The 12,982-nt window shown below is 45.4% G+C and overlaps 1 protein-coding gene across 1 annotated transcript; it reads left to right on the top strand.

Moving 5' to 3' along the window:
• Positions 1-3,946: 3,946 nt before the first annotated feature.
• On the top strand, positions 3,947-12,942 carry fbl (fibrillarin). Its single transcript, XM_026183448.1, has 9 exons — positions 3,947-4,233; positions 4,952-5,068; positions 7,598-7,750; positions 7,925-8,019; positions 8,123-8,293; positions 8,674-8,806; positions 8,955-9,067; positions 9,560-9,705; positions 12,346-12,942. The coding sequence occupies exons 1-9, from the start codon at positions 4,224-4,226 to the stop codon at positions 12,368-12,370; spliced, it is 963 nt and encodes a 320-aa protein (XP_026039233.1). The 5' UTR covers positions 3,947-4,223; the 3' UTR covers positions 12,371-12,942.
• Positions 12,943-12,982: the final 40 nt, after the last annotated feature.

The following is a 12,982-nucleotide window of genomic DNA, read 5'->3' as shown; positions in this document are numbered from 1 at the left end:
CAAGCCCATTATCATCAATGGAGCTCCAGTGGAGAGGGTGCAGTCCTTCAAGTATCTTGGTGTCCACATCTCCTCAGACCTGACATGGGCTGCCCACATTCAGGTCCAGACCAAAAAGGCTAGGCAGCGCCTGTATCACCTACGACAACTGAGGAAGTTCAGGGTCTCTCCAAAGATCCTCAGGATTTTCTATACAGGCGCTGTGGAGAGCATCCTCACACAGAACATGACATCGTGGTTTGGGAACAGCTGTGTGAAGGACCAAAAAGCTCTCCAGAGAGTGATCCGTACAGCAGAACGCTGCTGCAGGATTGCTCTCCCCCCGCTTCAGGACACCTACACCAGGAGATGCCGGACTAGAGCAGCGCAGATACTGAAGGACCCGTCCCATCCTGGCAACAAACTGTTCCAACTTCTGCAATCTGGTAGAAGGTTCAGCATCTTCCGGGCAAGGACAGAGAGACTCAAGAGGAGCTTCTATCCCCAAGCCATCCGTGCCCTAAACACACACACCCGCCCTCTCACATCATCTATAATTGACTGAGACAGGACTCTTCCAGACACTAAACCAAGGCACAATGTACATTTCAATTCCTTTAACTTTAAATATGTTTATATTGTCTATCCTGTAAAATAGTCAGATGTCTATTCATATTAATGTACAGAATTCACCTGCTTGCTGCTACTACTGCACATTCACCCAGTGTATATACTATATATATATATATATATATGTATAATGTTCTTCCTCTACACTCCAATAAAGTTTAATGAATCTCTGAACTTCACAAATCACTTCTTTATGCTGAAGAATGGTTCTATTTAGCTTCCATTATGAGGTTTTAGTGATGAGGGAGGATGGGATTGATAAGCTAACCATTTTATGGTCTGAGAGTGGAGTAGGATAAATATCCGTTTAAATTTTCTCTAAACCTTTTGAGATAAGCCAATAATCGATACGCGAGTGCCTGGTTTGAGTCTTACTACACCACGTGTAAGCTATTTGAGATGAATGAGAATCCCTCCAAGAATCGACTGAGTTGAATCTTTGTGCCAACAGTCTTATGAATGAGTTAAGAGTCTGAAGGCCATCGGTCCAAATGCCTGTTAAACACTGTATTAAAGTCTCCACCAAAAATGATAAAAGAATTGGGATATTTAGATAAGCAGCGCAGTAGGCGCTCCTCCAACCTATCAAAATATAGTTTAATGTCCCTGTGACAGTTAAAACCATAAACACTGAGAGCTGCTAAACAGTGCGCGGGCTGCGACTGACGGCCATGAGACTGTAACCTTCTTCTTCTTTTCAGTTTAATGGCGGTTGGTCAACCAGCTTAGATGCGCATTACCGCCGCCTGCTGGACTGGAGTGTGGACATTTTAAAGAAATATAATCTACTCAGTTTTAAGAGTTTTAATCATCTGTGTTTTCTTAAATTAGTCGTTAAATGTATAAATAGGATGGCCCCAGAGTGTCTCAATAGATACATCCAGAGACAAGATAGTAATCGTATTACCAGGAGCAAGGTGAACGGCAACCGCAAGATATATCGCAGATCTACATCCGGTCAGTCAGCTTTTTCCATACAGGCCTGACTGACCGAGGAGCACACTTCCAACCGAAATCAGATTGATTACAGACATCCGATCCTTTACATGAAGGTTAAAGTTTGGTTAAAGGGAAATCAGAGATGTAGTCATTTTGACTGATGGTTTTAATTTTATTTTAATTTATTGTCTATTAATTGTATTTATGATGTAAGTTGGTTTTATGAAAATGTATGTTTTATTGTAAAATGTATCTATTTTGATTGAAGCCCAACAAGGGACAATTGTTGAAAATTAGCTATAAACGTATGTGCGTTACATCAGTTTCATGTTTTGTACTTGAACTATGTTAAACTGCACTGTCCCTTTAAAATAAATAAATTCAAAATTCAAATTAAGTGTTAAGTCGTGTTTTTTGCACTGATCGCACTTCTATGTACACCTAAACGCTAATGATAGCTAATTTCACCTTGTGTTTGTTTTTCATTTACATCAATGCTGCCAGCATCTCTGGATGGTCTCCGCCTCAGCAGCAACACAGATTTACATAAAATTGATAATTGATTAATTGTGTTAATTCATCCGTTTTTGTGTGTGTAAAAACTGTAAACCTATATCCAATGAGTTTGTTCATTTAATATTTTAAACTTGCATTAATGTGACACTGGAACTCACTGTTGTTGAAAATGGGCCTAAAATTTGACTTGTTCAGTTTTATTTATATATTTTTTATAGTTTAATCAAGGAGCTCCACTCTGAGCAGCACTTTGTAAGAGTAACAAGGAGAAACCAGGGTCATGAAAGGGCAGCCTGTGAAAAATCACTGTGTCAACGTATTTTCCATTGTTCACTCTTATATACAGTCTTGGATATACTATGTAATATATTTTTTTATTTGTTTCATTTCTTTTTATTGTTGTATTGTTATTTATTATACATTGGGCGATCGTGGCTCAAGAGTTGGGAGTTCGCCTTGTAATCGGAAGGTTGCCGGTTCGAGCCCCGGCTTGGACAGTCTCGGTCGTTGTGTCCTTGGGCAAGACACTTCACCCGTTGCCTACTGGTGGTGGTCAGAGGGCCCGGTGGTGCCAGTGTCCGGCAGCCTCGCCTCTGTCAGTGCGCCCCAGGGTGGCTGTGGTTACAATGTAGCTGCCATCACCAGTGTGTGGATGTGTGTGTGACTGGATGTGTAAAGCGCTTTGGGGTCCTTAGGGACGAGTAAAAGCGCTATATAAATACAGGCCATTTACCATATATTCTTCTTTTCTTCTCTTAACAGCGTGCTCTTTTCACTTAGAGCAGGTTTGCATACAGTTTCGGTTGTTCTTAAAGCACAATGACAATAAAGATTCTGATTCAGCCATCGTTCAGATAATGGTGAAGAAAAGAGGAACGAAGATGTTGATGACATGCAGCAGTGGGAGTGAAAAGAGGAGTGGGGGATTCACCTGATGCTCTGAGCCTATATCAGAATAACAAATGACTCAGCAATTATTCACTGTGATTTCCAACATTTCTGCTCAATAGAAATGAATCTGATTTCCTTTCAAAAACAGTTACACTCTGCTCCTCTGAGCAGTAGTGATGTGCTTGGTCTGTGTGTTCTGATCATTTAGCTAACATCAGTACAAAGACTTTCTTGTCAGTTTGAAGTGGTCATTTAATAGTTGTCTCGTCTATGGAGCTTGGAAAAAAACAACTGGACTTCTTTAAGTTCCTTGAAGACGTTTCACCTCTCATCGAGCTTCTTCACTTCTAAAAGCAGAGGGTGCAGAGTCCTGGGTATGTAATCCCATGTGGGAGCCTTAAGAGGACCAACTATATTGATCATCCACCTTATCACATGTACCGAGGTGTGAAAAAGGGCGTGGGGTCCTTATTAGCAGAGGTTTTGGGTGAAGTTATTGTGAGACCTTATGCGACCCATTGAGATCACCTGACACAAGATGTGAGGGTCAGCGTCTGTTAAGCGTCTGGGAAGGAATCTGAAACGGCTTTGTATGGCAGACAGATGGCTGCTCACAGTGGACATCGGTGGTTCTCAAGTCAAGTGGCTTTATTGTCATTGCAACCATGTGCAGTGGTACAGTACACAGTGAAAGGAGCAACGTTCCTCTGAGACCACGCTGCTACAGACAATCAAACAGGATTACAACAGACCAAAGCAAAGAGAGTGCAACGCCAGGCAGAACCGAATAATACAGACATCGCAAAAGTGCAACAACGACAGTGGGTTGTGCAAAAAGTAACTTGGTGTATGCAGGTGTGCATATGTGTGCATGAGATTGCGCAGATAAGTGCCTCTTTCAAACCATGTGAGATGTGAACATTAAGCCTGACCGTTATCGTTTAGATGCAGATATCAATCAGCAACCACAGACGGATTCCAGCTTCTACCTTGTGACAGGAAGGTTGTCTCGGCACAACATCCGGCAGCTGACAGCAGCTGTCCTCTGTTTGAAAACAAGGTCTCCGTCTGTGTCCAGTTGGTGGCGCTAATGCGCCGTTTTGCTTGCTAAGCAACAATAGATTAGATAGAAGAAGAAAGTTTGCTCTGGGTCGCACAGTTGCACGTGGGACGTGATCACGCCGTGTCGGTTCACTGAGGATCAACACAGGAGAGAAGCGATTCAACTCCGCGGGCTGCGTCCATTTCAGTAGTTTACGCCAGAAACGATGAGGCCAGGTACAGTAAGACACGTGCTTACGCTCGCTAACGCGGGCTGATGTCTGATCGTGTATTCGGTGAGTCTGTGCAGTCAGGTACACTGCGTGGACGGCCTACACGGCCACGTTATTGTGAAAACTACCGCAGACTTGGCTGTCTGAGCGCGTGGTTTGTTCACGGTGAGCCGTTGGTGTGTCCGCGCTGGCGGAATAAGTGCTCTGAGTTGAACACGCGCTGTGTCTCCTCGCACGTGTCTGGGACTCCGTGGGGCCCACACAGCGAGCTCCGTTACAACCAGAGTTACGGTTTTATTCCGCGAGGAAAAGCCAAAGTCGGGTCACGCCGGCTGAAACCCGTTCCAGCCGTTTACAGCTGTTTTCTGCTCCACGAGACGTAGCTCGCGCTAACGTTAGCCCGGTCTGTGTGTTTGCGGTTCCGTGAGAGTGTCCAAACATCACGGCCACGCGGAGCACGCCGCGAGCACGCCTGTCGTTCAAAGCCCACACAGGAGGCGGTGAGTCGAGTCTCAGCCCCGTTACTTTTATTAAGCGTGTTTCCGAGTGTGAACAGCCGCGTTGTGTGCGTGTTGTGCTGGGTCCCCCAAGTGGTCGGAGTCGGTGTTTAAATGTGGAGCGACCCGGGTTAACGATCCAAGATGGCGGCACTGGCGTAAGCAGCCACGCACTGGTTGCTAGATGTGTCTGTTTACACATATAATAACGATTCATGGTTTCAGGTTTCAGTCCTCGCATGGACAGAGGAGGAAGAGGTGGAGGAAGAGGTGGAGGCAGAGGAGGGTTTGGTGACCGCGGAGGACGAGGAGGATTCCGGGGAGGATTCCGGGGAGGAAGAGGTGAGACTGGAAACGTGCCGTTCGTATCATCACATCGTGGATGTGATCCTCAAATGCCAGGATGACGACTTGAAGCAATTAAAAGTATTTTTATTCAGGTATCTGCTAATAATATAATATTATAGGCTGTTAAGTTCAAATAGTGACAGTCTCAGAGTCTCAGAGTTCAAGCAGCTCACAAAACACTCTGTGCTCCACTTGATCACAAACAGCAGATGAAGTGTTGCTTTGTATTTGTTTCTCCAGTTACCGAGCAATCTTCAACCACCGCGTTTTAACCACGCATTGAGCGCTCCACTCTTTCTTAACCCTTTAAGACCTTTAAGAACCACGCCCGCCAGGGCTTATCTTTATATTTGCACATGCTGTAATAGTAATAATGATAATAATGATAATAATGTATTGCATTTATATAGCGCCATTTTTTGGGAGCATTTCAAGTTGTTATATATCAATACAACCGTTATAGCCCACATTTTAATGATACGTAGGCATCGAGTCCATAGTAACTGCATAAATTGCAAAAAAGTGCAATAAACTACAAAAAAAAATCATTTGTTTTCTTACATATACTTCTATTCAGAGAAATTTAAGAGGCTTATCCCTCAAAACTGCAAATACAAAGAAAGTTGTACAAAATAGTTTCCAACCACAGGAAATTTATTTTGATGGTCTTCATAGTTTTATTTTTGAAATACACCAATTTTTATACACTGCAGGAAAAACAAAAACATAATGAAATGCAAATTTGCATAAAAACCAGCATGTGCATCAAAAGAAACTATTTCCAGCTGTGCAGTTTGAGGATCCCGGAAACTATTGAGAAAAGCACAGAGTCAAACATGACTTTTAAAAACACCAGTGTAGGCTTATGAGCCCCCGAAGGTAAGAAAAACTACATTTTCTGCAAAAATGACGTCACTTCTGGTTTCGGGCAGGTCATGGCGAACATGCCACAGTTCACGCTGATGTCTGTTCCAATGTGGGAAGTGTTACGAACAGCTGATCGGATCGGCAAAGCGTGTTTCTGGAATATTATGTTTTTGTTGCTATAAAGCCACATGTGGAAGGAAACTGACCGAGGATGAGATGTAAGTACAACTCCTCCGGTTTTATGTGCAAAAATGATTGCACAAGCTTACGTGGTTCCAGTTCTACGGGAATTTAAAAATAGTTACGCCAAACAGAGCGTGCCGCTCCGACCGGCTTTGAAAGGTTAACATTACAGCTAAAGTTCTGGTCTCGGCGTCAGAGCAGTTCCACCTTCATTTATAGGTGATAATGCCTGCTAACCCACAGCACTGTGGCTTTATTTCAGTAACTGTGAGGCTGACGTTTGCTTAGTGAAAGACTTAAGCAGCAGTGAAACGTTTCGGAGGGGGTCCTCGACTAAACGAACACGATGGCAAAAGAAGCTCCTGAACTCTCAGCATTCATAACTGTTTGTAACAAACACAAAGTGGATTTCAGATACAAGGCCCACAGAGTTGCAACGCTTGTCCACAGAGGTGTGTGTTGGCTCACTGATGCCCCGCAGTCTTACAGACAGCTGTGCAGCTCACATGGATTCAAACAGTGGAAAAGAAAAACGAGACCATCAGATGGTGATGAAGAGGTCCCACCTTCAGCAAACACTGGAGGTTAAGTCTTACAATGATGTGATTGCAGCCATCCCCCCACTCTCTGTGAATGGCACTCATGACCATTGGTCAGTGATCGAGGAGCTGACCTCCAGCCTGTTGTTCCTTCAGTGGTGCTGGTTTCAGTCATTATGTAAATGTCCTGTTTGTAAGGTTGTAGACCTGCAGTCAGCTGACACTTGATGATGATGATGATGATGATGACGTTTCTCCCACTGAAAACATCCAGAAGAACAGAATCAACCTTCTAGGTTTTACCTACCTGGATGATTAAATCAAGATAAAAGTTGCCACGAAGTATACAAACAGTGAACTGACAGTCAGACCTCAGCTCGTCTGTTCTTATTCTGGGAAGAAAACATCAGTTTCCACGTAAATATGAGCCACATGACTCGTTTCACTGTGGCCACTGGGCACGTTGTTAAAGCCATCATGGCAGTAATGTGTACCAAGCTGGGACCATCTGCTGCTGTTAGCAGCGCAGCCGTGGAAGGACTTGGTTGGTGAGCAGCTGCTTTGCCTTTTCAATGATTCTGTCTTTAATAAACAGTTATTTCTGTGGTAGGTGACTGGTGCTTGTCGTCATTCTGCATGAATTGTTTCAGTGTAAAGCAGGGGTGGGAGCCTTTTTCATATGATGGGCCATTATGTTTTTACATCGCCCTCCGAGGGTCATGCTGTTGTAAACACACACCTGAGGATGGAAAAAACGGAGCGAGACCCAAAAAGTCTAACTACTGGTTTGTTCTTTAAACAAAACAGTTACTTGTGTATTTAATGATCAGCAAAAGGTGTCCAGCCAACGTCCCAGTGAAGGACAGAAATGCATCACTCTGCGACCTGCTGATCCAGGTTCTGGAACTTTCTCTTGTGCACGGCTGTTTTTCAGGTGGAGGCTTCCAGTCCCCAGACGGTGGAGGATTTCGGGGCCGTGGTGGTGGCAGAGGAACCCCAAGAGGCAGAGGGGGTAGAGGAGGGAGGGGTGGCCGAGGTGGTTTCGGAGGAGGGAAGAAGGTCCTGATCGAGCCTCACAGACATGAAGGTGATTGTTCATATTTTAGAGGACTGAGGCATTTTCTGCACTGAAGGCTGGACTGTTTTGAGCCTCGGCTACAGTTTGTCACATTTTATTCACCTTTCAGCATTTGCCTTCATTTGGAAGCTTATTCCTGTGTGTGTGTGTGTGTGTGTGTGTGTGTGTGTGTGTGTGTCTCAGGAGTGTTCATCTGCAGGGGAAAGGAGGATGCCCTGGTGACAAAAAACATGGTGGTAGGAGAGTCTGTGTATGGAGAGAAGAGGATCAGTGTGGAAGTGAGTCCAGTTCAGCTGTTGCTGCTATGCCAAATATGAAAACGTGTGCTCTTCCTGCTGTTGTGACCACACTTTGAGTCGATGTTCGCTTCGGTCTTGGTAGGAAGGAGAGACTAAGATTGAATACAGAGCCTGGAATCCGTTCCGCTCCAAGCTGGCTGCGGCCATCTTGGGAGGAGTCGACCAGATCCACATCAAGCCTGGAGCCAAGGTCATGTACCTGGGAGCTGCCTCTGGCACCACAGTGTCCCACGTTTCCGACATCGTTGGACCCGTGAGTACCGCACACTTTCTCTTTGTAGCTGCCGAACGGGCAGACCACTGCTGGCAGTAGTGTTTGACCACAGGGGACGTGACAGGAGGGGCAAAGGGATCAAACGCACAATAATTAAAACTACGATCCTCATTCCTCCATCAAAAACTGGGGAACCGGACGGTGGGAAATCCCTGTGTCATGGGATGTTCCTAAAATGAAAGAGACAAACACGGCTCACTGGAGTTTCTCTCCCAGTGGATTAAAAATGGGGACAGAATTGGGTGGAAATAAAGTCATGAGTGGGCCAATGGGCTGCATCATCAAGATTTCTAGGGTGGTGTAGATTTAACACAGGAAACAAAAGCAGCTTGCATTGACATGAGTGTGTTGTGTGACAGGAAGGGCTGGTCTATGCAGTAGAGTTTTCCCACCGGTCGGGTCGCGACCTTCTCAACGTGGCGAAAAAACGCACCAACATCATTCCAATCATCGAAGACGCTCGGCACCCGCACAAATACAGAATGCTTGTTGGTGAGTAGTGTGATGCAGATGAGCTGGTGAAAGACGAACAGGTTTGTTTGTAATCCTTGACACGAAGGCGAGGGGCGGCCATCGTCCCATCAGGAACCTGCACGGTGAACACATGCAGAGCATTCACGTGCCGTCTGTCCCTCTGCAGGCATGGTGGATGTGATCTTTGCTGATGTTGCCCAGCCTGACCAGACGAGGATCGTTGCTTTGAACGCTCACAACTTTTTGAAGAACGGCGGCCACTTTGTTATCTCAATCAAGGTATGCTGATAACTGCCGTAACAGGTAACGGCTCCCTGAACGCTAAACTTTGAAGGTTTTAACGTTGTCTTATGCAGAAGTTCTCCAGGCTTTCTAAAGGTCTTTCACGGTTCCTCTTCGGCCAGTGGCTGCTGACCATTTTCACACGTTTTAGCTTAGGCTTTGTTCAATCTCAAAAAACGAATGAAGACATTTTCCGAGTCAGTTATCTCGAGTTACTGACCCACAAACATGAGTAAGTTTCTCACATGGCGTGATTTCTAATAGCAAATGTTGCTAAAGCTAAAGAGAATAAAAGGGCGTCTCCTGCTTCACTACAGAATGACTGTAGACGGCTGCTAAATCAGCTTATGTGTGACTGAATCCTTGATTTGGACTCAAACTAGTTTTAGTCGTGTGCTAGGATACTCGTGTGATGGTGAGGAATGTCTACCTGTTCAGGACTTGTTGTTGTTCGTGAGTCTGATTCCAGCTGTGTTCTTCTTCCTTAAGGCTAACTGTATAGACTCGACAGCAGCTCCAGAGGCAGTGTTTGCCTCAGAAGTGAAGAAGATGAGTGCAGAGAACATGAAACCACAGGAACAGCTCACGCTGGAGCCCTATGAGAGAGACCACGCTGTGGTGGTGGGCATCTACAGGTAAAGCGCCCTTAATGAGGCTCTGCACCCAGATTCACGTCCACTAACATTGGTGATCAGGAGAAACGGTCACAGGAAGCTGCTTAGCAACTCACCAAGTTGGAAACCAGTGTTTCCTTTGCATGTTCACATGAAGGGTCCCTGTATGGGTTACCAGACCTGACACGCTGCCCTGAGGGCACCAGGTAAAGTATGTGAAGGCTCCCTCGCCATTTTCATCCTCCTGCTGAGATGCTATTTCTCTTCGATTTTTTTTTTTTACTGTGGACAAGGAGTTTGTAAAACACACTGACGTTACAGCAGGGAGGAGTGGCGAGACACCAGCAGCTGCGTCTACAACCCCTCAGATCTCTCAGGAAGCGTAGGTGCTCCTGACCTTTGTTCATGGCGGCGGTGCTGTGGGCAGTCCACCAAATGTTCTCTGTGGGAAATGCTGGAACGTGTCCACACAGTCTGCTCTGCACATCCTAAAACCCATGATGACCTCTTTTGTTTTCTTGCTGTTCAGGGCACCAGGTGAACCTTGTCTGAGATGAGTCCAGCTATGCCCACTGTGACATGATTATTTCTATCCGGTTGTTCAGTGATGACGTGACGAATCCTACTTCCGGGCCTAAAGTAGTCTGCGTTTAATATGGCTTTTGTGTTGTTAACATGTTTAATGTTTTGTATTTTCTTCTATTTGATCTCAAAAAGCTCCTAAAACAGTCAGTGATCACTGTTGACCTCCCTCGGCTTTTATTACCGCTAATCATTTATTTAAGCTCAGTTTTTAAAACCTTAGGATGTAACTACAGCCCAGCCCATGCAGCAGTATATGAATGACCTCGTATTGTGGATGGATTATCTCAGTTGTTCTCTGGCTGAAGTTTGGTCCTTTTACAGCATCCTGCCATGCGATTACATTTGTTCCTGACCACCGAGAACACTCACGTTAACTTTTATCAAGTGGAAAAAAAGTTAGCTTGTTTATATTATGCTAACATAGCTGTGTCGCTAGCGGTCACGTAGCACATCATTATATACCAGCTAGCCAAACTTCAGTAACCCTACAAACGTCACTGCTGTTTAGTTTTCTGTCTTCATTTATGCTGGAAGTGATAACAGAGCTGTACGTTTGAATTTGTTTCCAAATCCCCGCAGTCAGGACATGCTATATTGTATTTAGATAGAAGCTAGCGAGCTAACTCCCTGCTAACTTCTAACTCCGTTAAATGTCATAAATTCCGTTTTCATGGATGCCTGGATGTTAAACTCAATTGTTACACCTGGTAGAGCAGAACGCTGATCATTTTATTAAAGATGAAAGACTTTAGACAGTTTTTCAACTCTCAGTAATGCCATAGTGATCGTTTGATATATGGACCTGCAGCGGAGTTTAGGCCCAGACACGGTTAGTGACGTCAGACTGAACAACCGGATTAAAGAGTTAGAGGGGGACGAGTTTCACCGAGCTTCACTGTTTGTAAAGCTTGGCCCGATCGGTGAGGATGATTTTAATCCACGTGCAGGTGTGGTTAAGGCAGTATGTCTGGGGTCACTGTTAAAGGCAGAGCTGATGTCGATGGGCAGCATTGGCAGGTAGTTTCCGCTGCCCCGCCCAGATGTTGCAGGGCGGGGTGAGGAACCACACTGATGGTGCTCCTGCCTGTAGGGGAACTGGTGTGGATGAGGGGAGGCTGGCTGCCTTTGAATACCAGCCTCTTAAAGGAAAAACAAAAACCCCGGTTGATGACAGCGGGCGGGCGACCAGCCTGTCGGTCGGGCAGCCATGGCTGCAGCTGCTGAACCTCCGGGTCAAAGGTTACATTTTCTGAAAGCTTTCTTTGAAGTGGATCCAACATAGTTGGACTGGAACAGTTGCTGAGTAACCTGGAACTGTTTACCAGAGTAACCATGTAATGTTGCTTTAGTTTTTAAAGAACACGCAGCCTAACATTACCATTGTTATCAGAAAGGCGGAGCTTATTCTGCTCAGTTGAAACTCAGTTAATCAGTTCAGTTTCCTGCCTCTGCATCAGGGCTCAGACTAAGGACTTGCACACGAGGCTTTTTAGCTCCTCAGCCTCTGTGGTTCCTGAGGACAGAGCTCTCAGCTCCTGCGCTGCGGCAGCGCCATCTGGTGGACTCCTTAAAAACAAAACCCAGCTGGCAGCAGCACAGTGGCTTTGAAGAAACAGCCCGCTGTCAGCTCCAGTCTGTAGTTTTATTTAAGGTTCATTGGAGGAGATGGAAGGAAAACCTCTCACTGCTTCCATTAAGAACTTGCTAACTTACCATTCAGAGTTGAGGTAATGAGCCACATGGATGCATAAATGTATTTACAGATATGTGTCTGTGTTTGGAACCAGATCAAGCTGCAGCCGAACTGCTCAAAGAATCGTTTCTGACCTTTTCTGGCTTTTACTGTAAGTGCAGAGGCTCGCTGAAGGCAACATGAGAACCACATGACTACAGTCACCAGATCATGAACCACTTAAACACCTCAGCCATCTTACTAAGGACCCCCCTCCCCTCCCATATTGATTTTCATTGAATTTGTCAGACACAGACCTGCACCAAAAACACTGCATGTGTCTGTAAACATAGTACCTGCTGTGTGTATCTGTGGTAACCGTGCATTTTCTTTTTTGTTCTCAGACCTCCACCAAAACAGAAGAAATGATGTGTGCGTGTAAGCTGGGCCGGAGGAGGAGAATGGATTTGCAACCTCCTTCTGGCACGTCTGCCGTCTGTCACCCTCCTCTTCGGCTTCAGGCACCGGTCTGCAGCTTCCTCCAAGCACATTGAAGCAGACCTTCAGCTGGGGTTTCTCATCCAGTCCTTTAATCAACCATCCATCTCCTCTGGTGCTTCCAGTTCTCACAGATCAGGTGGAGAACATTATGTGATACCTGGGTCCATCAGTGCAGTACCTTGTTTGCGCTGTGAAAAGGTCCCGTTGTTTATAATGTACATGTATACAGTAGATGAGGTTACAAAGTAACACACACTGTTGCGTGCTGTGAACCTGCCTTGTCCTGGGATTTTGGACCCAGCTGTTTGTGCTGAGGACCCTGATCAGTCTGACTGCAGCGAGGTTGCTTGTGTGCTCTGCTGTTTTGTTTGTTGGCTTCTGTGCTCCTGATTATTTTCTTAATGATTCTTTTAGTCTGTGACTGGCTCCATATTCTGAACTTGCACCCACACTGCTGGTATCTTTAAATGGTTAACAGTGGACCATTTATTCAAAGTGAATATGTTGTTTTTGCTTCTTCGGGTGACAAACGGCGTCCAT

Source organism: Astatotilapia calliptera, chromosome 11, assembly GCF_900246225.1.
Source record: "Astatotilapia calliptera chromosome 11, fAstCal1.2, whole genome shotgun sequence".
In the NCBI taxonomy this organism is placed as follows: domain Eukaryota; kingdom Metazoa; phylum Chordata; class Actinopteri; order Cichliformes; family Cichlidae; genus Astatotilapia; species Astatotilapia calliptera.
This window is presented reverse-complemented; position numbering and strand designations above follow the sequence as displayed.

What these genes read in the sequence shown, in the direction of transcription:
- fbl (XM_026183448.1), top strand. An exon ending in ACTTTGTTATCTCAATCAAG is followed by an intron (nt 9,068 to 9,559) that starts GTATGCTGATAA and finishes TTCTTCCTTAAG; the next exon opens with GCTAACTGTATAGACTCGAC. An exon ending in GTGGTGGTGGGCATCTACAG is followed by an intron (nt 9,706 to 12,345) that starts GTAAAGCGCCCT and finishes TTTTGTTCTCAG; the next exon opens with ACCTCCACCAAAACAGAAGA.